General features: G+C 36.7%; 1 protein-coding gene across 1 annotated transcript in view; it reads left to right on the top strand.

Annotated features, from left to right (window-relative positions):
- Window positions 1-24,149, top strand: part of stum (stum, mechanosensory transduction mediator homolog) — a 38,023-nt gene that overhangs the window by 8,416 nt on the left and 5,458 nt on the right. Inside the window, exon 2 of the mRNA XM_088909337.1 lies at window positions 22,266-22,445. Within this exon, the coding sequence (XP_088765463.1) occupies window positions 22,266-22,445 (180 nt within the window). The remainder of the gene's footprint in view (window positions 1-22,265; window positions 22,446-24,149) is intronic.

Here is a 24,149-nt window from a genome sequence, read left to right on the forward strand (position 1 = left end):
TGCCTGGCGTCCAAACTCAGTACTGTGATCCAGGCAGTGGAAAAAGAAAAGCATATCCAAGACTGGACAGCATAGCAAAGGTTACAAACAAGAGGAGGCCATTGAGCTCATATACAGTAGCTTGTTTGGTACAGTAGTTAGTAGCTAATTGATCTAACTAAGCTCATCATCCAACCCTTATTTTTAAAAAAGGCTAGCAAGGATATTTACTTCAACAAAATGGCTTGATTTCTTGTGCCTTATTTTAATTTCCATATGAAATGTTTTTTCAAACTAACTTACTATAGAAAATAAACTGAAAACGTCTTTGGAAAGCATAGAGGGAATGAAGGAGGCAAACTGTATATGGTCTGATTTGATAAAGTACTCACAATCACAGTGGAAATATTTTATTCTGTAGCTTTTGAATCCTCATCATCGGAATCTGTGAAGCAAATTAATATAATCACATCTTCCTAAGGCTCTCATTTAAGACATCAACATAATGTGTCACCCATATAATCATCCCCCTCAAAATATGTGTTACAGCCACTTTTTATGACATGTTCTTTGTAGGCCATGAATTGAGTGGGGGTGATTTTCTAAGTGACACATTTGGTTAATCAGTGTCTCCTACATGCAGTGTTCAGATTCTCTACAAGGCTCTGTACAAGTACTGTAACTCATTATAATTAAGGAAGAATAACACAAAATGAAATTAGAAAGAAAATAACCAAGTAAGAAATGACTGGTGAGTCCCTACTGTATGTATGTACAGTATGCTTTCTTTTGTTCAAGAAATCTAGATCGATCTTAAAAAGGCGGTACAGCTTCTGTTTCTATAGTAAGTGTTTAACTTACTTGAAAATTCCCACTTTTCATATGCCATAAACCAGATAATGTGAAAGAGGGGGGTAGATGATTAAACCAGCTAAATGCTGGGCAAAACAGGACCTTATTTAAAAAATGTTCATAGAGCATATTTGTTCAAGAAAAAGCATGACAAACAGCGACACTGATTTGTATGAAATATTTTCATAAGGTACCTTCACCTGTTTAAATCGTCTGGTGAATGCTGGTTTAGTGTTTTGTTTTAGTGCTGTGGTATTGAGGTACCATCTATAAAGCCATCATAGGCAAAAACCAGCAGAAACATAGGAAATCAAAGATTTTAAAAGATGAACAGTATCTCAACATTTAATTGTTTCTTTAAATACTGACAACGTGTCTCAGTGCAAGAAATATAAAAAGTGCTGTCAATTAATACAGTTTATATTCAAGATTTTGTAAACCTTAATTACCATATAATTCTTTCCTACTGTATATTCAGGCTGCTCCTGGGAAAAAATCCTTGCTGTTTTTTTTTGGGTCACTTCTCAGGCTCTTGCTATAAACCTCTCGTAACTCCTTTAAGGAAAAAAAAATCAGCTAATTTTAACTTAGACAATAATACATTAATAATACAATTCCTGAGAGACCCTATAAACTTCTCTGGTTTATTGACTACAATGTGGCATCAGTACAACCTTCCTTATTTGTGATTTGTTAAAGTTTGCCACGTGGTGATAAATCACTTTGTATTTTATTTAGATTATTTACATACTGTATGTACTGTGTATTATTTAAGTATACAGACTGAACTGTACCAGAGCCACACATCAAATAAAAGGGCATCAGTCTTTCATTTATGTTTCTTGTGTAAATTATTTAGTTAAAATCAGTTGGTTTTATTCTGATATTCCCTCCACCCCAATTAATGAATACTACTGTACATTTTACTTTACTTTTTATGAATACATGGAGAAGGTATAGTGCAACTTTCTCTCCTTTTTGACAGAACTTATGACATGTTTCAATTATAAATATTTTAGTGTTTTTTAAATTAAAAAAATATTTAAGAGATAAAAGCATAACATTTCTCAATACTGGAAATGAACTTGTTCCATAGCAGCCTGTGAAAATACAACTGTAAAAGGGTAAGCAATTACACAATGAACAGATGTGGTAAAAGTTAAAATATTTAAATACAGACAAGAAATATAATGTAGGTAGTAAACAAAATCTGCCACATTTCATAAAGATGTGCTAGTATTGACATATAACTGAAATATTTCTGATCGAATATTAAGTTTGAGTGGCAAAAACAAAATGGATGCCACTTCATATTAAAAACTAACAATATGAAAATCTGTACTGAAGCACTTAATTTTAGGGGTATCTTTATTGGTAGCTGGATTAAATTAATTCTTAATAGTGCAGTGCTGGAAGTCGGAACCATTTCAGTGCCTCTTGGAAGAGAGCCGAATTGAAGAGCTGAATATCCTCAGTGCCACTTTCTGCTGTGACCTCTCACCTCATAATGAAACACATCACAGCTTCCCCAGACTCTCATTCTAGGCTTAGTCTCCATAACTGGGAGATAGCAGGTCACCGATAAACTTATTTTGCGTTTTGTCAATTGCTTTTTGGTTGCATGAAAAATAATATTTCTCCTACAAATAATTTTACAGAAATTTCACAAAATTACAGTGTTGCAACTGTGCTTTGAAAAAAAACTATTAGCTTTTTTTTCCTTCCATGACTAGGATTACAGTATGTGTACATGAATTTATTTTGTGAGCACTGGCTGTAGTTTGTAATGGAGTATTCATACAGTATATTTACATTACTTTAAGAATTACTCTTAAATGGTTGTGGACATTGACTGTAAATGTAAGTTAAATCTAGCAGTTGCTTTTATTTAAAATGTTGTTTCATGGTAAGAATTATTTCAAAGCACTACCAAACTTGTATCGATACTGAATAAGGCATAGAAAAATACATTGCAGAAAACACTGCCCTGTTTTAAATGTAAAATCACATATCTAGGTTTCAAAGTGCTTACAATCTGAAGCATTTGCACAGTTATAGTATAATAAACATGCAAGACTCCAAACAAGGCAGCTACAGTTTACTGTAATGTACAGTTCAGAAAATTCAGATTTGTTGCCTTGAGAATGTGATATACAGTAGCTTGTACGGTTCACATGCACAGCTCATGTTGTGCAAAATGCATTCAAGGTTGGTTAGTTTGTCAAAAAGAGTAGTGCAGCACCAGAAATTTCTTAAAGGTTTTTCCGTTAGCATAGGTGTGGCTCTAGTGATCCTATTGGTACATCTAGTGATCAAGTAAGAATATCTTGTTCTGTATCTGTATCTTGTTGTTACTGTAAATGATACTTTAAACATGTAGCAAAATATTTTTTTCCCCACAAGACAAGACAAAATTGGAACTTTTTGGTCTAAAAGCAAAGCATATGATACTAACCCAACATAGGTTCTCACTCACTTATCACCATCAATGCTGTATAGCTTGATGGTGGCTGCATTGTATTTTAAATCTGACTGATGTTAACATAGATGGAGTACTGACTACTGTTAGGAGAAAGCCTACTTCAGACCTAAAACTGGAACAAAAATTCACCTTACAGCAAGACAATGGTCCAAAGCACAAGGAAAGGCTGCACTGGTGTAATGAATCACTAATGAGAAGGTATGGATCCTGTGCAGCCGCAGGAGTAGCCGGTAGTCACGGCAACAAACAATCCGAATCGAGAGGCGAGATCGTGGTCAATGAGAGGAAGGAAGGTCGAAATCCAGGTCAGACACAGGTGGCAAATAATCCGAATCGAGAGGCGAGGTACGAAGTCAAAAGGCAAAAGGGGTAGTCCAAAATCCAGAGTGACACACGGTTAGGAATCGCCAGGTAGAGCTCTCAGGGAGTTAACTCAATACCGAGCAGCGGGAAGCGGGTTAGGATGGTTTAAATAGAGCTGCTCGCCGCACGGTAGAGCATGAGCTGATGGATTAACACGTGCGGCGGCGCTTGTTATTATTATTAACCAGCTGCTGGTACTGGTTAGCTCTCTTGCGAGATGATCTCCGCTGGCTGGTGGTCGTGACAACTGGAGTGGCCTAAGAAGAAGAAAGTGAATGTGCTTGAGTGGCCCAGTCAAATTCCTGACTTGAATCCTATTAAGAAGTCTCTGTGGAAGTGTTCAAAACTGTTGTCCATAAGTGATCCACCAACACTGTGAGAAAGCTTGTGCAAATCCAAGAAGAAGAATTAGCAAACATTATACCAAGCAGGTGTGCATAACTGGTAGAGACCTACCAAGAAAGACTTACCTTCCACCTAATATTGAGTTCATGGGCCTGAATACAAATTAAATTATATACTTATATACACATTATATTATATATACTAACTATGTTAGTTCAGTTTTTATTTCTCTTTAGTTTTTGCTGACATGTGCTGTAACTTATTTTACCCTTAGAGGTCTTCAGTTGAACTGTTCAGGTTTCAGATCAAATATTAAGTTTAATAAAATATATACTGTATGCATCATTTAGTAATTACACAATATGAGACACCATAGGAAAGGCCTAAATACTTTTGCAAGGCACTGTATGTTATAACTCCTGGTTATGTCTAAGATGTCTAAGACTTTTGCATAGCAGTGTACATATACAGTATTTATTAACCAATATTATCAACATATTCTTATTAAGGTGGATGGCATGGTGGGGACCTGGGTTCAATTTCCGGACCTGGAGTGCTCTCGGCATGGAGTTTGTATGTTCTCCTTGTGTTTTCAAGGATTTCCTCCTATAGTCCAAAGACATACAGTACTAGTACGTTAATTAGATCTGGGAAAATGAACACTGCTGTGAGTGTATGTGTGTCTGTATCTTTGTGTGTCCTGTGATGGAGTGGTATCCCATCCAGGGTATACCTTGTACATGTTGCTTCCCGAGAGCCCTCACTCTCCTGTGACCCTAAATTGGAGAAAGCTGTTAAAATGGATGGATTCATGGGTGTTATTTATATATACATTCCTGTTCAAATACTTTTTATATTACTTACTGCACAATTTTATTGATTTATTCATTCATTTTAATGCATGAACAGTAGTACACACATAGATTGACTAGTGTGAGTCGCATTTATGATTTATGGGTTGCATAATTCATCTTTGAATATTAAGCATTATGTTACCACCTTGGCTTCAGAGATTCATGAACGATTTGGTATAGTGAGGCCTTTTCTTCCACTTCTGTGTAATTGCAGCAGCATTCCTCACTTTCTAATTATGAATGAAAACATCCGTTGTGCCACGCAGACTTCGATCTTGTAATAGTAGTGTTGCCCGTTTGCAGCTTGATGATACCTCAAGCTAAACAGTACAGGGCCTCGTCAGTATTGGGATGGGAGGCCTCTTAGGAAAATTATGTTACTATTGAAGGTGGTGTTGGAGGAGCAGTACAGTAGGTGAAACTCTGCCATCTGGATCAGAATTTCCAAGCCAATGGTCCATTATGGTTATCAGGGATACTGTTATGTAGTAGTTGCTAACCTTTTGAAAACAATGTTAATTCAAGGTTCTCCCTTTTTGGTCATTAAAGATTCCAAGGCACTGTTCATAAGAGGACATCAACCCTGGAATCCAGGCTAAATCCCACTCTGGCCCTGAACAATCTCACCTACCCAAATGCTCAATTTCTCCATCTGATTTCCTGTGAAGTGGGGTTTCGGGAGCTTAATGGCTACTGTACAGTACATCATGCAACTGGGTGGATGAAATGGCTTCCGTCATACACTGTATATAAAGCTTGGGATTCTTTAGGATGAAAATCGCTATATAAAGACAATTAATTATTATTATGTCTAGGCTGAGGATTTAAGTCTCAGAAAATGAAGGTAACAGAGGATTTTTCTGACCCATAAGCCTGGGTTTGGCGTAGTTACAAAACCAGCAGTCAGGGGATTCATGGAAGTGTTTTAAAACTAATAGTCATGCTTCACAGACAAAATGCTAGATACAGAAAGAGTGAAAAAGTCCAGAAAACATCTGGGAGGACAATAAGCTTACCTTCTGTGCATATCCAATCAGCTGACAGGCAGTTCTGAAGAAAGCATCTGCTGCTGCCAGTACAGGAGACACAGTCCATCACTGAAGAGTCAGCATTGAAAAAAGAAAAGAATAAACAATTTCTGTAAGGAGAATGACAAATCACTTCAAGCTACACTATCATGGATGATTGCCATTCAGAGTGTTTCATATGCCACCAAATTGGTAAGAAGCTATCAAAGCCAGAGGGAGTCAGAGAAACCCAAATCACCTACATCTATTCAGAAGTTAGTGGTTGATTACAGTAATCAGATATGCATCTTAGCAGTGGGAAGGTTTGCTCAGAGAAAAGGAGAAGGATAGAAGAATTACTTTGATTTTACATTAGTATGTGTCACTGCATGAAAGAAGGCACATAATGTTAATGCATATGATGCTAACAAATGTACTGTAGGAAAATTTTAAGAATTTAGGCCTTTCTCGCATATACAGTATAGTAGAATGCATTCTAAATACTGCATTGTTTAAAAAACTGTCATGCCATAATTTCCTGCTGGATAAATGAGAAATAAGACTGATGAAACCTCCATTATGATGAAAGTGGGCAATTTGATACCTGCTGAACAGCAGCTTTGCACAACTTTGTTACTTGTTCTTTATGGCATGCTAGCTATTTGGCTGAAGCACCAGTGCCAGAGGAAGAAGTTAATTTATCGTCTGACACAGACAAAGAAGCTGGGATGATTACCATAAACACTAATGCACAATCACAACTAGAGCTCATGCATTCAGACATTCAGTCCCTCATGAAGAAAACATGGGAACAACAACAATGATATTTCTTCAGTTGTGTGATGACCGACATAGGAAAAGAAGCAACACTACTGTTTGAATTTAAGACATGATGGAATTCCCTACTTGGTATGTTGAAAATCTATGAACTGAGAAAAAAAATGTTCAAAAAGATTTTACTGACATGAAGTTGTAAATCTACTTCAGAGAAGAAGAGTTCAATGTAATTTCTAGCATTATATCAGCCCTTCAGCTGATTAGATTGCAATAGCGGCTGTCTTGACTTAGAGATCTAGGTTTTTGATTAGTAACTTTAATAATGGGAGTGAATCATCCATCCATTTTCTAACTACATTATCCAATATAGAGTCCCAGGTGAGCCAGAGCCTATCTCCATAAGCAACAGACACAAGGCAGGGTACACCCAGGATGGGACGCCAGTCCATTGCAGGGCCTGCACAGACACCAACATGTACACCCTCACTCCAGGGCCAGTTTTCACAGAAGCCAATTAATCTAACAGTATGTCTTTGGACTGTGGGAGGAAACTGGAGCGGATTGAATCATAAATGCCATAAATCATAAATACCAAAGATTTCTGGAGGTCTGTGATTTTATTTTCTATTTTGAAAAAGTGTGACAGGCTGAGGCATACCCCTACAAGGGAAATGTGACACACACGCTTTGCTTCAGGCATGTCACACAATTAGCAGCAGTGGTTTCAGTGCATGAGCTGAGCAGCCTAGTACAGTTGGAACAGTTTGCCTGTCAGAGGCTGTATGAAACTGGTGCATACTTAAACTACTTGTTTCTACATTGTGGACTTTTCTTCATTGCCCATCTACAGTATATACTCTATCTATGAGGGACTATACCATGAACATCCCTGGTTAAATGAATTTTTAATCCTGAAAAAAAAACATTTAACTTGCGACTTTTCTCAAGGGCTTGGGAATGCTGCCTTGAGAGCGTCTACATTTCCCCTCTCCATTTATGATTAGTGATGCCACTTACAGATTAGTTGTTTAATTTTCTGCAGGATTCCAAGTAGTGCACTCACAAAGATGACAGACAAAACTATCATGTCAAAAACTAAGGTTAATTACAAAACCAACTATATGACAAAATCGGATTACCCTCTGGACACCACATAAAAGAAAAATACACAATTCAGACAAGCTTAAATGGCTACTTAGCACTAATTGTGGCTAAACAGCAGGATGTGATTGAAGCAGTAACTACAGTATATCATTTCATCCCAGAAAAGTGTTGTAAAGTCTGAATGTTTTTTGAAGGGCATTTTTATGTCATGATATCTAGTTTAAAAAAGTCTAACAATCTATTTTCTAAGAAATATGTGGCAAAAATAAACCATTTTTATTGTCACTTGAACTGTTAATGACTCGAAAGTGTGAAAGAACAGAAAGTGTTCAAAAAGCTGTGAACCATGTTGAGTAAGCTAGAACGCTATCAACTGCTGACTTTTTTCAAGAAAAGACAATGTGGCTTTAGAAATGCCACCTATTGGTCATGCTTGTTTTTTTATGTGTGAGTTTGAATGAAAAAATAAAATAGGGTCTGAAATCTAAAAATTATACAAGAAATGTTAAACAAGGGACCATATGTCTAAGAGTATTTTATGAGTACCCATAACATCTTTTATGTGACGGACAGATGATTTAAACAAATATATAGATACAGTACAATATATATATTTAAAGACATACAGAATAAAACAAGTTGTCATGAAGCAGTTCTTTCCGGGCCCTATGCAGACGACGCGATCCTGAATTGTGAAGATACACTAGGGAGAAAGTCATGCAGGAAAGGGTCTGGATACAGGGGGGCGTGTCCGAGGTGAGCAGGTGTCCTGGGGAAGTGAGTCCGGGCGAACAAACAAAGCCAAAGTCCAAACGGGGAATCCAAACGAAAGAGTAGAGTCCAAGGCCAGGAGATCCATCCAGGGGTTAAAAGCATGAGCCAGGTCGGGACCGGCAGGGCAGGGAATCAGGAACAGAAGGTTAAACCATAACGGAGCCAGACGCAGCAGGACCCCGGGCTCTCACGAAGCAGAGTTCAATGAGGAACGCGAAGTGAAGTCTGCGTCTGGCTTTTAAGGGGGAGCGGGAATAGGGAACAGGTGCAGACAATGGGAGAAAACAAGGAAGGGCTGGAGCGCCCTTAAGAGGAGGGGTTAGCGATCGTGACACAAGTGAAGTAGTCTGAGGAGAGGTCAGAAGAGCATGACAACATGCTGTGAGAAAGGTGACAGATGAGAGGAGTCCATCTGACCCATCTTACTTGCCTTGCATGCAACTTATCCAAGTGGCTCATCCAGTCACTTCTTGGGCAATTCCAAGCAATCGGCTTCAACAGTGTGGCTGTATACAGCAGCTTTCCCAAAACCCTTGTATAAATGTCTCCTCTTCTTTTGTTGAAGCAGTGGTTTAATTCAAGAATTGGCTGGATGAGCTCTTTGGATCAATTAGATACTAAACACGCCAGCTGGGCATAATGGCCTCTTCTCATTTATAACCCTACTGATGTTCTTATGTTCTTAGTCTTAAATGCACTTCACTATAATTTCCATGTATGGCACTCTATAGTTATGTGCTATTTCTAAAATAATCTGTCCTACAGTGTTAATTCCATGTATTTTTGTGACAGCATTGGACTTAATTTTTATAAGGGGTTTCACATCTTTCAAAAGCTCAGTACCACCTGCCACCCTCCTTTCAGTTTCCACAGCTACAAACACAGCAAAACCGCCGTTGCATATTGATGTTGCACTATACTGTAGCTTTGCAGTAAGAAGGGCAATTTTTTACTGCCCATTTGTAGGATGGCTGCATAGAGGCTTAAGCCTTTTTTTGACAGTGTAAGCACAAAGCACATGCTCACTCAGGAATGTCAAAAGGCAATGCCCCCAGTGTGTTTGTTTCACACCCACAAGTGTGAAATAGGAAAAGGCATCCGTACCAAACTGTTATGTCCTGCTCCATAAATAACTAAAGATCGGATCATCTTTATTGAGGTGGAACTACATTTGAAACAGCATTTTGTGGTTATATCTGACTATATTATATTTACAGTAGGAGGTTGAAAGCAAGTTATTGAAAAAACGTAGTAAATTCTTATTAGTCACACTGATCACTGACAACAGATTTTGGTCTCCAGTAATTAAAACAATGTACTGTTAGATCAGGTGGAACTGTCCAACCCTAGTGGAGTAGTGCTTAGGGCTCTTTATCATTATTTAGGAATATTGTAGATACAAATATGCTGTTTTACCATTGAATAAAGTACTTCACTCAAGTCACTTCAGTTAAAGGTGTGCTAATACTGTAGGTACACTGTTGTCTGTTGTCTGTCTCATCAGATTTCAGGAGTTTAACAAGACTGGGTCTGGTCAGTACTGGGGCAGGAGACTAAGCAAAGTCAGGTTACTACTGCAAGTGGTATTTGTGGACCAGTAAGTGGCACTCTATCCACTGGAGCAGGATTTCCAAATCAAAACCCCAGTATGGTGACTGGGTACAGTGTAAGTGCCTACATATAGAGCAAATGTTGATGTCATCAAATGGGATTTTTCAAAAGAATAAAAGTGTTAATCCCAGTATTCTGATTAAATTACACTCTGGGCTGGTAAAGTCTGGCCTTCTTTTTATCACTTACCTACCTGATTAGCTTTTTAATTTAGGTTACACAATTTTAAATGTTTTTTTTTGTGCTTTCAATATATAAAGCTTTGATATTTCATTCGTTCAGAATAGCTGACTGGACAAGATTAAAAAAATAAATCAGAGTATATTGTCTCTAGTAATTAAAACAATGTATTGTTGTCAGATGGTATTGTCTATTCCTAGTGAAGTAGTGTTTAGGGGTCTGTAGCATTATTACAGGCATTTCAAGAAAAATACACATTAAATTAAATGCAGGACATTTAAGTTTTTCCGAATTTATATGAATAACCACTGCTTTTCTATGCTCATCTCCATCAATGACAATATTAGACTTACAACAACAGCTTTATAAAGAAAGATTTTCAGAATTGTATATTAACATAACATCAACAGTTATGCATTTTGCTATAATTTCATCTATGTTCTCTATATTCATGTGCTATTTCTAAAATCCAAAATGTATCCAACAGTGTTACAGTGTTTAAGATTTTCAAAAAATTGCAAAAGGTAGCAAAATTTAAAAAAAAAATTGAAACGTGCAGTGCGGTATGGTTGACATTGCTTGTCCCCATGTGCACCAATTATTTGAAGCTGAATAAATTGAGTGGATATATTTCTTAAATTGGTTTTGGGCTGAAAAGGTCAAAGACAGCTACCAGGCTTGCCAGGAGAATTGTTACTACTCTGTGTGTTTTGGAAAGAAGAAAAGCCTCCCTTTGGTGGGATGATAGACATCAGTGCATATTTTATATTTGTGGTCAGACCACAGGCAGCTCAGTATAATGACAAAATTAAACCAGTAAGGAGTTTTGCTATCAATATGAACTTAGATGCCTTGGGTCAGAGCTGTCAGTGTAGACTAGTCAGGATATCAAAATGAACACAAGAAAACAAAGTAATTTCTGGATAAATTCAGAATATTCCAAAACTAACCTATTTCTGTACCTTATTTTTTTAGAATTATGTTGAACTTATTTAATGTTTTTGTCATGATACAGTATATCCAGATCACTTTGATATTAACTAACTATTAAAATATGTGAAGTTCATATTTCATGCCTCATAATTAAAGAAAGTTGTTTTTTTTTAGCGTGACAAGTAACAGAAGTGTGTTTTGACTCATAAATTATCTCCAAAATGGATTGTATTCACAGACTGCTACTCTCTTTTCCAGTTCTCCAGTTTTTCTCTCTCTTGTTCCCTCTTTTTTGTGGAGTCTGTACCTTTGCATAGGAGCATCCAATTAGCTCAGAGGTGGGCTCATTTGAGGCCCTAGAGTCGCCAGTTGCTATAGATACCAGAACTGTGTAGGTGCTTATCAAAATGCCTGAGTAAAATTGACAGAACATTCATCCCGCTGGCGATTTAAAAACAATAGAGCTGAGTGAACCACCTGACAGCTTTTTGTTACCTCATGCAAGCAGGTTATTTCAAAATCGCTAAAATGTGTTTTAAAGTCTTTCAGTTTCTCAGGTTATCCTGAAAACACTGAACCATTTATGTCTCAGATATCTCAGATTCAAACAAAAAGAAAAATTAAACTGTGCAAAAGCAGTTTTGGCTGAAAATGCATATCTTCGATTCTTAAAAAAAACATTATGGCAGAGACCCCTCCCATAATCTATAGGAGAGGAATACCACCTCCCTTCCCCTCATGTTTTTGAAAAGCTATTTTTCTTCACCATGAATTAACATTTACTGGTATGACAGTGACACAGCACAAGTTTCTGTTCACCTTTTTAAATTGAATGTGCAGTAAAGCATTACTGAAGAGGATTTACCTCACACTAAGAGATCAGGAAGTGCTACCTTGGTCCTCCCATGTTCCAATTATCATCTGTCTCACATCAATATTATTTTAAGAAATTATAATGTCTTACTTTTTTCATTCCCACATTTTGGTATTGTAGTAATTACCTTAACAAATAAAAAACCTTTCCTTGTTCACTGTGTTGATTTAACTGATGCCAACACCCGTACCTCCATTTGTAATTAACAGCTTTCATTTCTATACTTGCTACTGACCAAAGTATTAGCCATCTGCAGTAAAACTCATCCATTCTCTCAGTGGAAGGTTGACTGGAGGAGACGACACAGACTTCCATTCTGTTGTCTTCCTTCAGAACAAGAGCCAGATTTCAGTCCTACTAAAAGCTACATATTCAGAGTGACTTACTAAAACATTTATGTAATATAGTTACAATAACCAAGAGTACAGTATGTACATATGGAGTACAGTATAACTTCAGATAGCACACATTGGAGATATTAATTAACTGCTGAATTTTCCTTCAGTTTACATAGAAAGTGGTTCACATAAGTTCTTAAATACAGTACTCTTTCCAAATTGTGGGAGTTGGCAGGCTGACCCGTCAGATGTGCACTTCATGACAAATAATGGAAAACTGCCTAAATTATGAGGAAGAATGACAGCCAGATTCAACAAATGTAAAGTTAGCCTTTTAAGTATTTGTTCCTCTGGGGTGAAAGACGCTAAATAAGTACACTGACATGTGACAAAGCTTGAAGCCAGGCCTTATGCATGAAAACATGTCAGACCTGGGAGCCCTTGAGTGACAGATGGAGACTGATTCAGGAAGACTGTGAGGAATACTTTCTATTGGAGGAGACATATCTTTATTGTGTAACATTGTGACACAAATCGCCAATCTAAAGCCAACAAAACATGGAGAGATATTTTAAATAAATACATATAGAGTACAATACAACAGAGGGAAAGCATTGCTTCATGAGTTTAAAAAATCAATAAGAGTGAATAAGACTGAGGACTAGGAATTCGTATAGTAAAAGAACAGATAAAGACAGTGATCTGAAGAAAAACCCAAGCAGAATGGTTTCAGACATAATGAGAAGGAATAAAGAAAGGATCTGCTAATAAAATACTGTAAAGTCAAAATGACTTAGTGTATGGTACATACTTTAGCTTTTGCTCTCTTTGGCTCTGAGGGTGACATTGCCTGGCCTCGAAAATGAGGAAGTCTAAATATGCATACATTTTCTAACAACTTTATCCAATACAGAGTTGTGGGGCAGCCAGAGTCTAACCCAGAAAGCAACAGGAGTTAGGAACAAAGCAGGGTACACCTTGAACGGGATGCCAGTCTATCACACAGACACACACATACACACACTCACACCAGGGCCAGTTTTCACAGAGGCCAGTATGTCTTTGGACTGACTGTGGGTAAGAAATGGAAAACTCAGAGAAAACATGGGAAGAACATACAGACTTCACGCAGATAGCTCCCCAGGTGCTATCAAACAGTGGGGTAGGAAAAGGTTAACAGGAAAGTTTGAAGTCTGATGTATTCATATCCTGGAGAGCAGGTGATTATTGAGAGCTGGAATTTGTGTTTCTTTCCCACCTTCTTTATGAGCTCCATTATGCATTTCAATCAGCATATGCTGTAGTTTGAAGGCATCATTAAGCCACATTTCTGTTTCAATAACTTACTTTCTGATATTACCTATTTCAATGCCTTGTGAAATCAGAGCACAAAGCTATCCCCAATTCCGAGAGAGCTGTATTTTCTCAAAAGAGGCTAGAAATTACAGACCTTGAAGAAGACTCCCTTGTCAAATGTTCTTTGATTTTGGGAACAATTCAACTTTTATTATGTGGTTTTAATTTGTGGTCATGTTTTGTGTCAAAGTATGATATAAAGTATACAAATTATTTAGAACAGCAGGGGCCCAGACTGCTCAGATCCATTTGTTTCTTTGATTTCTGAACCAGGAAAGAAATAATAAACCATTGCAATATTAATCTGTGGCTTTTGTTAGGTTTTCCCAGCCACTCCAGCAGGAGCTCTCCTTCCAGTTGTAAAAGAACAAAACTGCTGGATAATTAACCTCCTACAAATTCACTGGATATTTAGCAAGACCGCTTTAGAAAATTACTGTAATTAGGTAAGTACTGTAGAAGGAGGGTGACAGTTGAAGCATGATGGTCTTTCACCCTCGCAGATCCTGTAATTATTTGTGGAATACTGGATATCATATGCAGCGTGCTCATTTTCTCTGTAGTGTTGGACTGGTATTAATGAAGTATGGCAGAGCATTGATCTTACCAGCCTTTAAAATAAGGAAAAACAAAACATGCAAATTTCTTTTGCATTCATGGTATGGCAGCTGCAATTGTTGTTCACTGCTTTGTGTCATAATAAAGACAGCTGCTGCAAAGGGAGCATGAAGGCAGTATTGTATTATAAACGATAATTAATGCATATTAACATCTGACCCAAGGAGGAAAAACTCAATTGTGAGTGATGAATGAGCTAAACTGGAATTCTAAGCTGCCATATTAAATGTGATTGCAACAGATAAAGTTAGACACAGTTGAAGAGACGAGATTTCAGTGACAAGTATGTCTTTTTTCAATATTTTATTCTAGGTTGTTGTAAATTGAATTTCTTTTCAGTTGTGACTGTTGTAATATGAACCTTGTCTATCTTTGACAGGTGCTGTTGAATTTTCACTGTGTGACATGATATAGTACAGAAAATCAAACTGTGAAATGCATAATTAAATGCCAGAAGCAAACATTCTGATAGTGGGTGGCTTGAGATATTCATTTTTTCTTGCCAAATACCTCTTGCTTTCCCTTGAGTTGTTTTCATAAAAAATATCATTCTTAGCCCTTACTGTAATTCTAGGGTAGGTACAAATTCAAATTAATTTTATGTATTTTACCACAAAAGGCTATAACTAGTGTAAACATACTTCAGTTTTGTTTTGGAAGCTTTTAAATTCACATTAGCATTGTGTATGTGAATAAGCACACTCCGTTAATACAAAAGTTGTGTACATGTAGATGAAAGTGTTAGAATGTCTCTCTGTGAGTTTGGAGGGCTTTATTTAGAGACCCAGGGGACGTGCTAGGGATGGAGTCTAGCTACATTAAAACGCCTTAAGATAAAGCAAAGGCTCTCTTAGTTTTCCCCAAGTGCAAAAAACATGATATACTGAGCTTAAAGGTGGAATTGTTCAAATTTAATTTTTAAGGTGTTGAATTTGTTTGAGGATTCAAAATGTAGCCCCATGTGTGTTGATTAGCCGTGTACATAAATATAAGTAATAGGTTTATAAATATAAGCATTACATTTAATTTTTACTTATAGTTTTGTGTGCACTGTGACTATAATAACAATATAAATCTTTCTGTGTTTTATACAGTAAAGGATTATTATCACAAACTTTGTTAAATATGTCATTATTTTCATTCAAGCAGGGAATTTCTGGAAACATACCAATAAATGACTAATTTTCTTAACTACCTTACCTGATTCAGTGGACTCTTACTGTTAATCATCATTCAACGGCCATTTAAGGAATTGTTATTTGTTTTCTCAAATTGCTCTTTTCGGAACAGCAAAAATGCAGTGATCTCATTTTGGACTTTCATGTATATTCTTGCACTGATGATTTAATCAGAATCTCTTATACCAAGTTGTTTGATAAAATTACAAAATTACAATGGTAGTGGCTGCAAGTACTGGATGAGGTGTCCTCTCCTACAGTACTGTATGTGTAAAGTGTTTGGGAATCCCGTGGAATGAAAAATTCTATACAAATAAACACTAAATATTAAGGTAAATTAATATCCGCTCCTAGATCTTTCTCGTTCTTTGCTTCTTTTAGTTACTTTTACATTACTGAAATCCAAAATTCCTGCCTACTATAATTCTATAATTTTTCATTCAAATCAATTACCAAATACGGAGCATTTAATTTATGGTATAACAATAATGAATAACAATCATATAATGTACGGTTAATGTTTGATTATTCCAAGGGACAATACTTCTCAATGTTCATAAAGCAAATATTATCTACAGTATGTGCCAATGAACTATTGATGTGAAACTTAAACTGTTGCATTAGTATTGTGTACAGTAAATGCAAAACCCACAAAACCAGTTATTTCCAAGAGAAATAATTTTACACAAATTTATATACAAACTACTGACTTACACAACAGTCTGTCTCCTTTACAAGTACAGTGTTACAATAGATATGATTTACTGGGCATATTACCTTGGTTATTTCCATGTAAATGTGTCCTCTTGTAATGGAGCTTGTACTTTATACCCTTCTCAATCAAAAGCCTGCGGGCTGTTTTCATTACCTGAATTGAATGCTGCAAGTGAACCACTGGAAAATCTGGGACAGGGCAGCAGATCAGCTGGGCAGGGAGCTGCATGATCTATCACAAGGACAGCTTGAAAGACAAGGGAAAATAAAAACAAAAACATAATGATCATACTGTAAGTCCATTGCACTTTTTCAGACGGAACAGTGTTCTGTGAGGGAAAATGAAAGAAAAATCCATTTCTTAGACCATTAATTAACAGTCTATAGTCACAATATGTAAAAGTAAAAGACCCCAATGCTCATACAACAAAAAAGTAGTCAAGAGATAAATGGAAAAAGAACTAAAAAACAACTTAAAATACAAAACTTAATCTTTTCTTATCTTATTGCCAGTTACTGTAACTTTAACTTCATTTTACATTATATTCACATCACCTCTCACCCTAGGAAGCATGATAAGGCTAAAAACTATTTTTTAGATCAAGAAACTATGACGAAACCTCTATAATAGGTACAAACCATAAAGAGAGTTATTGCTGCCAAAGTCACTAAAACACTAAAATAAATGTTTTTGTTTTTTCTTCCTAGTTTTTAAGTCGTTTATGCATAATGCTAAAAGTGGTTTCTGTGGAAGAGGTGAATATTTTTGCTGAGTTTCTGGTGCTTTAAGATTTTTGTGTTGTTACTGCAAGTGTTGTATTGAAACTTTATCAAATTAATTGCTTTCTCTGAAATGACACCTGCCAATTACATTTTTGGTTTGACCAGAAGTAAGGGGAGCACCACCAACTAAAGAGGTAACTGTCAATTGAAGAGGTTGTTATGTTTTTTGGTGCATTATCAATAAATTGAAACTGCCTTAAATGACTAAATAATATGAATTAGGAAAAGTGGCTTAATTTTACTTTTGAAAAAATAGAGGTGCTCATGTTCTCTGAAAAATTTCAAATGCATTATGGATGTAAAACTTTACATGTCAGTAAATACTAAGCCTATTAAGAACTAAAGAGTACATTGTTTATGTGATCTACTAGACACATATACAGTACAGTGTATATCTCTTATATAGACAACCAGACTACTTCCCTGAAATGTTGAGACATTACAGATTTTAATGACTCTAAAAGCATTGGCCTTGCCTAAATAAATAAAAGCAAGAGCTAAATGGAAGTTATTAACTGAAGTTCAGGAGGGGTGAGCTGCACCTTATCATGATCACCACTGAACTAGCTACATAAGATGAATTCAGACGCCCCCCTTTGCCTTCGCCTCAAGCATCCCTTGCAGCTTTTCCTTGGTTCTCTGAGTCTGAATGGGGTTCAAGCCTCTTCGTCCTATAGCCAGGAGGCCACGCATTAACCAAGCGGGTTAAGCCAAACTTCTCACCAAGTATGCCAAACATTCACAAGCCTTCAGTCCTTGGATGTTGTGGTCCCTAGTGAAGTTGGCAATGATCTCAGTCAATGGCGGTTAGGGTTACAAACCACCTGTTTTCCATTGTAACGTCTCCAGAAGTTACTTATTCTACCACGAGTTTTATAAACAGTTCTGTAAACTGAAGGCTTCGTAAGAACACCTTGCCACATTTTAAAGAGAAATATATATTCAATACACAGCCAGATTTTGTTGTTGTAATGTGTTTATTTTACAATCTTTTTCATAAGATCGCAATAACCTTTAATTTTTGCTCCAGGATTTGTATCTTATTCTGAGGCTCCCCTGGTCTCAACATCACCTTTGAAACTGTCAGAGTTAAAGAGATTTCTAATATGTGCCCTGGCTTTGCTCTTCAGCAGTCATCGCACCTGGATGAGGCTTACTTGCCCATGGTGACACCAGTTGACCTCATTAGCTAATAAGTTAGCTGTGATAACTCCCACGTATTTTATCAACTAACCACTAAGTCAGTTGATAAAATGTGAGCTGATTAAAAGACATCAACAAAACTTAGTTTTGCTATGTACTCTATGGTTGTTAATCATTACATTATTTCAAAGCAATACAGCTTTCAAAGTGCTCCAGGTAGAGTAGAGTAGTAGAGTAGTTTATTGACATACAGTAGGTACACGTAAATTGGAATTCTTAATTGCGCTTATCTCCCTGGACATACACAGTACAACAGACAACACTACACAATGTAGGCAACAGAAATAATAAATATATTGTGGAAAAATAAATATGTAGTAGTGAGATTGAGAAAAAAAATGGTAGACTATGTAAAAAGTGCAGAGTTCAGATGTGTATTGAGTCTGAGGCCCTGAAGTTAGCTGTTGAGAATACATACTGCAGTGGGATAGAAGCTGTTCTTGAGTGTAGTGGTCCTTGCTTTAACAGTGCGGTACCACTTGCCAGAGGGCAGGGTTGAGAACAGTTTGTGTTTTGGATGGTTGGGATCCTGAATGATGGATCAGGGCTTTATTGCAGCAGCGGATGGTGTGGATCTCACCGATTGATGGTAAATCGCATCCCATGATCCTCTGTGCCGTTGCCACAACCCTCTGTAGTGCATCTCTGTCATGCATGGTAGTATGGTATTAGGACACTTTCTATGGTGACACTGATTTATTTTACTGTAACATTCCACATTTTCTTTGGTGTTTAGTATTTGTGGGGTTTTTTTTCTTGCCTTTACTGTGTTTGGTGATTGCCTTTTATTATAGAAGGGATGTTAGAAAATTGTTCCTAAAATATTTGTAATCAATGTGCAGTCTTTGGTCTTTCTAAATTGAAATAGCTTTCAAACAGCCACAGGCATCAATTGAAACCAAACGATCTGGAAAAAATCATTTATCCTAAGCCTTGGAGTATACTGTATATAAAGGGCCAATTTAAAGATGTGGGGTGTATCTAAGAGATAACTTAAGGCAAAAAATGAAACAGGTTGGCTCATAACATCTATACAGTACTGTATGTACAGTTCCCAGTTTAAACATTTGCTGAAATCCAGGGGTTCTCTGTTGCCAGCTGTAGTCTTCTAATTGTAACAACTACTATGTAATAATGTTCACAGGTGCTGTGTTGTTCAAATCATGCTTCAGAATTTGCTAGACAGATACTACACAGATAATCAAAGCTACAGTCAGTAGCATACAAAGGCATTGGGCTTTATAAAATTGTAATTAAAAAGTTTAAAATTAAAAGAGGCTATGTGATCAGTCTACATATACAGTGTATAGTTTTTTTTCCATTTTCAACTTTTATAGTATAATTACAAAGGCACTTAAACAAAAATCTTAACACAAAACCCAGTTTTTTTTAGAAATTCCAGTCAAATTAAGAATTCACCTTTACAACAAATCCAGAAAGTATTAAATAACATTCTGCAAAGAGTGAGAAATAACATGTATGCTATAACTTCTTAATATAACTTAATGTTTTGGCAAAGGTGACAGGCGAATTACTTTAATATCTTTTGCATCAACCTCTTTCCTTTTTGGATTTTGAAACCAGCTGCTGAAATCATTCCAGATATGGTTTGCCTATTCAACATATACTCCTTGTGCATGACATAAGACATTCTCCCTGTAACAATGGCAGGTGTGGATTATACTACACCCTGAGTCAAGTCAGTAGTTCATAACAAGAGACTACCCTTTCAGAAATAGCTTAACAAACTTTGCCAAATGTTTTTAATGTTCTTTCTGTATTTCCTGCTACAATAAAAGCTTCCACTCATTAAGTCTTCTAGTTTTTTTAACACATTTCTTGATATTTCGTAGCTTTGATATTGTTACAGCAATAGGTGAACAGAGAAGTGTCTTTAAGAATCTACAGTAGATACAATGGGTAACACCTGGCTATACACCGGGTGGAGCGGTGGCTCTGTGCCTGTGGCTGGGAGGTTGCCGGTTCAAATCCTGCAGCTGGCAGAGGAATCCTACTTTGTTGGGCCCCTGAGCAAGGCCCTTAACCCCAACTGCTCCAGAGGTGCTGTACAATGACTGCCCCTGCACTCTGACCCCAAGCTTCTCTCTCCCTGTCTGTGTGTCTGTGTCTCATGGAGAGCAAGCTGGGGTATGTGAAAAGATGAATTCCTAATGCAAGAAATTGTATAGGGCTAATAAAGTGATGTTATGTTATGTTATTGCCAACATTTCCAGCTTCAAAGCAAAAAGATGTTTGGCTGAGATGGAGGAGGGTCCAGAGTCGGTGATCAAAGCAGTCGTAAAGTTTCTGGGTTAATGATTGTTTATCTACAGTCCAGAAAAAAACATAAAAGGATGATAAAGCAGAGTCGTGGAAGAGAACAGTAATTTTTTATTTTATTATTCATCTAGAAAATCTTTGTGCCAAGATTTCAAATTATGAGCTTAATAATGTGATTACTACAGTGGTGAAAACAGTGACTTTCTTGTTGCTGTTCTGAAAGGAGCCAAGGCAGATCCAGCAACAAGAAATGTGCTTTGAACCCTTCTGAAAGGGTGATAACCCCTGGTGTAGAGTATATACTTACAGAGACACAGGGTAGGGTTGAAAAAAGAGAGAGCTACAGTATTTGAGTGGTTGTGTTAGTGATTAATGAAGATTAATTAAGTGATGGTGCTAGTGAAAAGTGACTCGTGAAAGAAAGACTAAGAGTCTGATACAATACTCCAGTGCCTGATTAGTGAAAAGTTGTGTACAACCCTGAGAGAAGAATACAGGAACTTAAGAGAGTGCAGTCTTCCCCGAACCAGAGGGTGGGGTTCTGCCTGCGAGGCTGTATAACAGACCACTTAAAACATGAAAAAATCAAGGTGACAAGTTGGCAGGCTGCAGTTATCGTGATTAATATTCTGCTATTGTTACAGCCAGTAATTTACTGAATGCATTTGATACGAAATAATGTTGGTTGCCCCCATATTATGACAAAAGTATGACATTCATATTTGCATTTTCCATTGTATGCCGGTTATGTAATGTTGTTTTATTCTAAAGTTGAATCTCTGAATTACACCTACTGTATCCAGCCATTATCAGAAAGATGCTCATTCTTGGTAAGCAATGAGGTACCCTGGAGTAGTCCCAGAAGTCCCAGAAGGTGAAAGATTCATTTTAAAACACAAACACAGAGATCATTTAAAGACGTGAAATCACACAGCCAATACATCTTGGGAAGGCAGCAGGAAGCTGGAGTGCACGGAAAAAAACCATATGAAAACAGGAAGAATGCCCTAGTACTGAACTGAAGCCAGGAATTAGGAACTCTGAAGCATCAACGCTCACCACCACATACCCCTGTGGGTACATTACATTTCATTTATATACAGTATTTCAGTAGAACAGCTCGAAATTGTGAATGTACAAATTAGCTGCACCATCAAAAATAGAATGTACATGTAACTAGAAACACCTGACTTTGGATTTAAAGATACAGTCAATTCATGATATTAATCATTAATTTACTGTCAGGATATTGTCTGTGTAATTCATTCATGCCATAATGCAACTGATTAAGCTGTCACTCTCTTCCTTGTCCAACCTGCTGTGCTGTGGGTCTCCTGACACATTGTGCCCGCCATGTGTCACCCAGGATGCACTTCAGTGTCCGATGAAGCAATATATCTCTTCCAAGTAAAGCACTTTGGGTCCTGTTTGGATGCAAACCACTCCATAAATGCAAGAAATGATTACTATTACTATGCTCATACAGTATACTTTATGGTATCACTTCACAACCATTTCACATTATTGGCTTACCTTGTACCTGTATGTTAAAAGAAGCTTGAGGACCTTTAAATGTGGATGATTTCAACTACATTATATAGATGCTGTAGATGAAATGGTTTTCTGAAATAATTGGTCATTTCTGTGTCTCCCTGCGCAGGTACCTTTGTGTCAGCCTTCACAGTGTTGTGCGGGGCGCGGACGGATTTGCCTGACCGACACGTGTGCTGTGTGTTCTGGCTGAACATTGCCGCGGCCTTCATTCAGATTCTTACCGCCATTGTCATGGTGGGGTGGATCATGAGTATATTCTGGGGAATGGATATGGTCATTCTGGCGAGTGAGTACACATTTTTCACATTTCAGTTCGCTCTTTCCTGTGCAGTTAGGGCGGGCTTTGTTTCTGATGCCCAGGATTTTCTAGCTTCCTTTCCCCAACCGTCCTAACAGCACAAAATTTGGAGAGCCTTTACATTTTTTTTTTCATTTGATCCAAAACAGTTCAAACAGTTGGCCTAACCATATTCAGTTTTTATTGCTAATGCTGCGTAACAAGAAAAAAGAAAGCAAGATAGAAAAAAGTACACAAATCTTAATTTGTAGTATACTTGTACAGTATTTTTACATAAATGGGAAAGTTGTGTTTCCTTTAATTGTAATTATATTTGTATTATATCATTTTTTTCTCTGTGGATACATGGAAAGAGGCCCAAGGCATGCAACTGCACAATTTCCTTCATCATCTGGGTGTTGGTTTCTTCTTCTCTAAGCTATCATTTATAAATTCACAGACTGTAGGCAAAAATCATCAGACATTAAGATGTCCAGGGGACATTTTTAGCAATGACACAAAATCATTAAAACAATCTTCTTAACAGCTAATGAAAATGAAAAATTTCAGCTACAGTAACCAGAAATAACATAAAGTTGTTGCATGTACACCTCTAGTTTAAAAGGGTATGACTGTATTTTCATATACAGTATATTAAAATTAATATCTAAAATGATGATCTTTTAAAGCGTGTGTTTCATTAGGAGCTCTGTCCTTAGAAGTCCTGAGACTGAGTCCAAAATGGTTCCTCTTTTTTTTGCAGGGTTCTGAAAGGTTTCAAATTTTGTCTCTGTTTTGTAACAGAGACCCTTTCTGGCTATAAAGATCTGTGGCATTTGTGTCTATATGTTAAAACACTGACACCAAACCTATGCCAGATATCTGGCTCTTAAAATCTGACCTACAACAAAAAGCTGAGATGTATCCAAATGGCAAATACATGAAACTGTCCTTGCTGATTGTATTATGCATCTTATGTCTTCTCCTTTGATATTGACCTACAGTAACTTTTATACCTTATACCTTTCCTAGTGCCAGAATAAGATTTTAAAGACTTCACATAAACACCAACACAAAGGTTCACTTTATGACCTTTTGCGAAATTATACCTTATCACATCAACATTTTGTGAATGAAACCCTTAATTTAAATGCATCTACACCTTAAGTTTTTTAGATAAGTACTTCCTTTTAATTCTGGAATGCAAATTAAGTACATAAACTGGAAGCAATTTGTAAAAATACAATATTATTCTAACGAAAAGCTAAAACTTAGAGGACAGACCTAGTTTTTGAGAACTGTAGTGATAGAACTACAGTATAACAACTTTACAATGTTCTATCTTGTTGAAGATTTAGTTTAAAGCTTTTAACGTGTGATTCAGTTTTGTTTAAATTGTCATACTTTAATGTTTATCAGATAATCAATCAAAGACAAAAATATTTATGTTTCTATAATAAACATGCAGAAATATGTAATTAGGAAGTCTGGTTTAATTTATGGTCGAGAACCCATTTCTTTTTGTTCATTTCTTTAAAATAACAAATGTGAAGCTCAGTCTTTTACATCATATTGTAAACTTTTCTTTTCCGGAAATCAGGTTCATTAATTGATGTTACCTAAAAGGTATTCTTCTTGATATTTTTGTTCTTATGTACTTTTCCATGAAAAGTGTAAGCCCTGGAAATTTAATAATGTATCAAAAGCTCGTGT

The sequence above is a fragment of the Atractosteus spatula genome, chromosome 2 (genome assembly GCF_055471065.1).
Source record: "Atractosteus spatula isolate fAtrSpa1 chromosome 2, fAtrSpa1.hap1, whole genome shotgun sequence".
In the NCBI taxonomy this organism is placed as follows: domain Eukaryota; kingdom Metazoa; phylum Chordata; class Actinopteri; order Semionotiformes; family Lepisosteidae; genus Atractosteus; species Atractosteus spatula.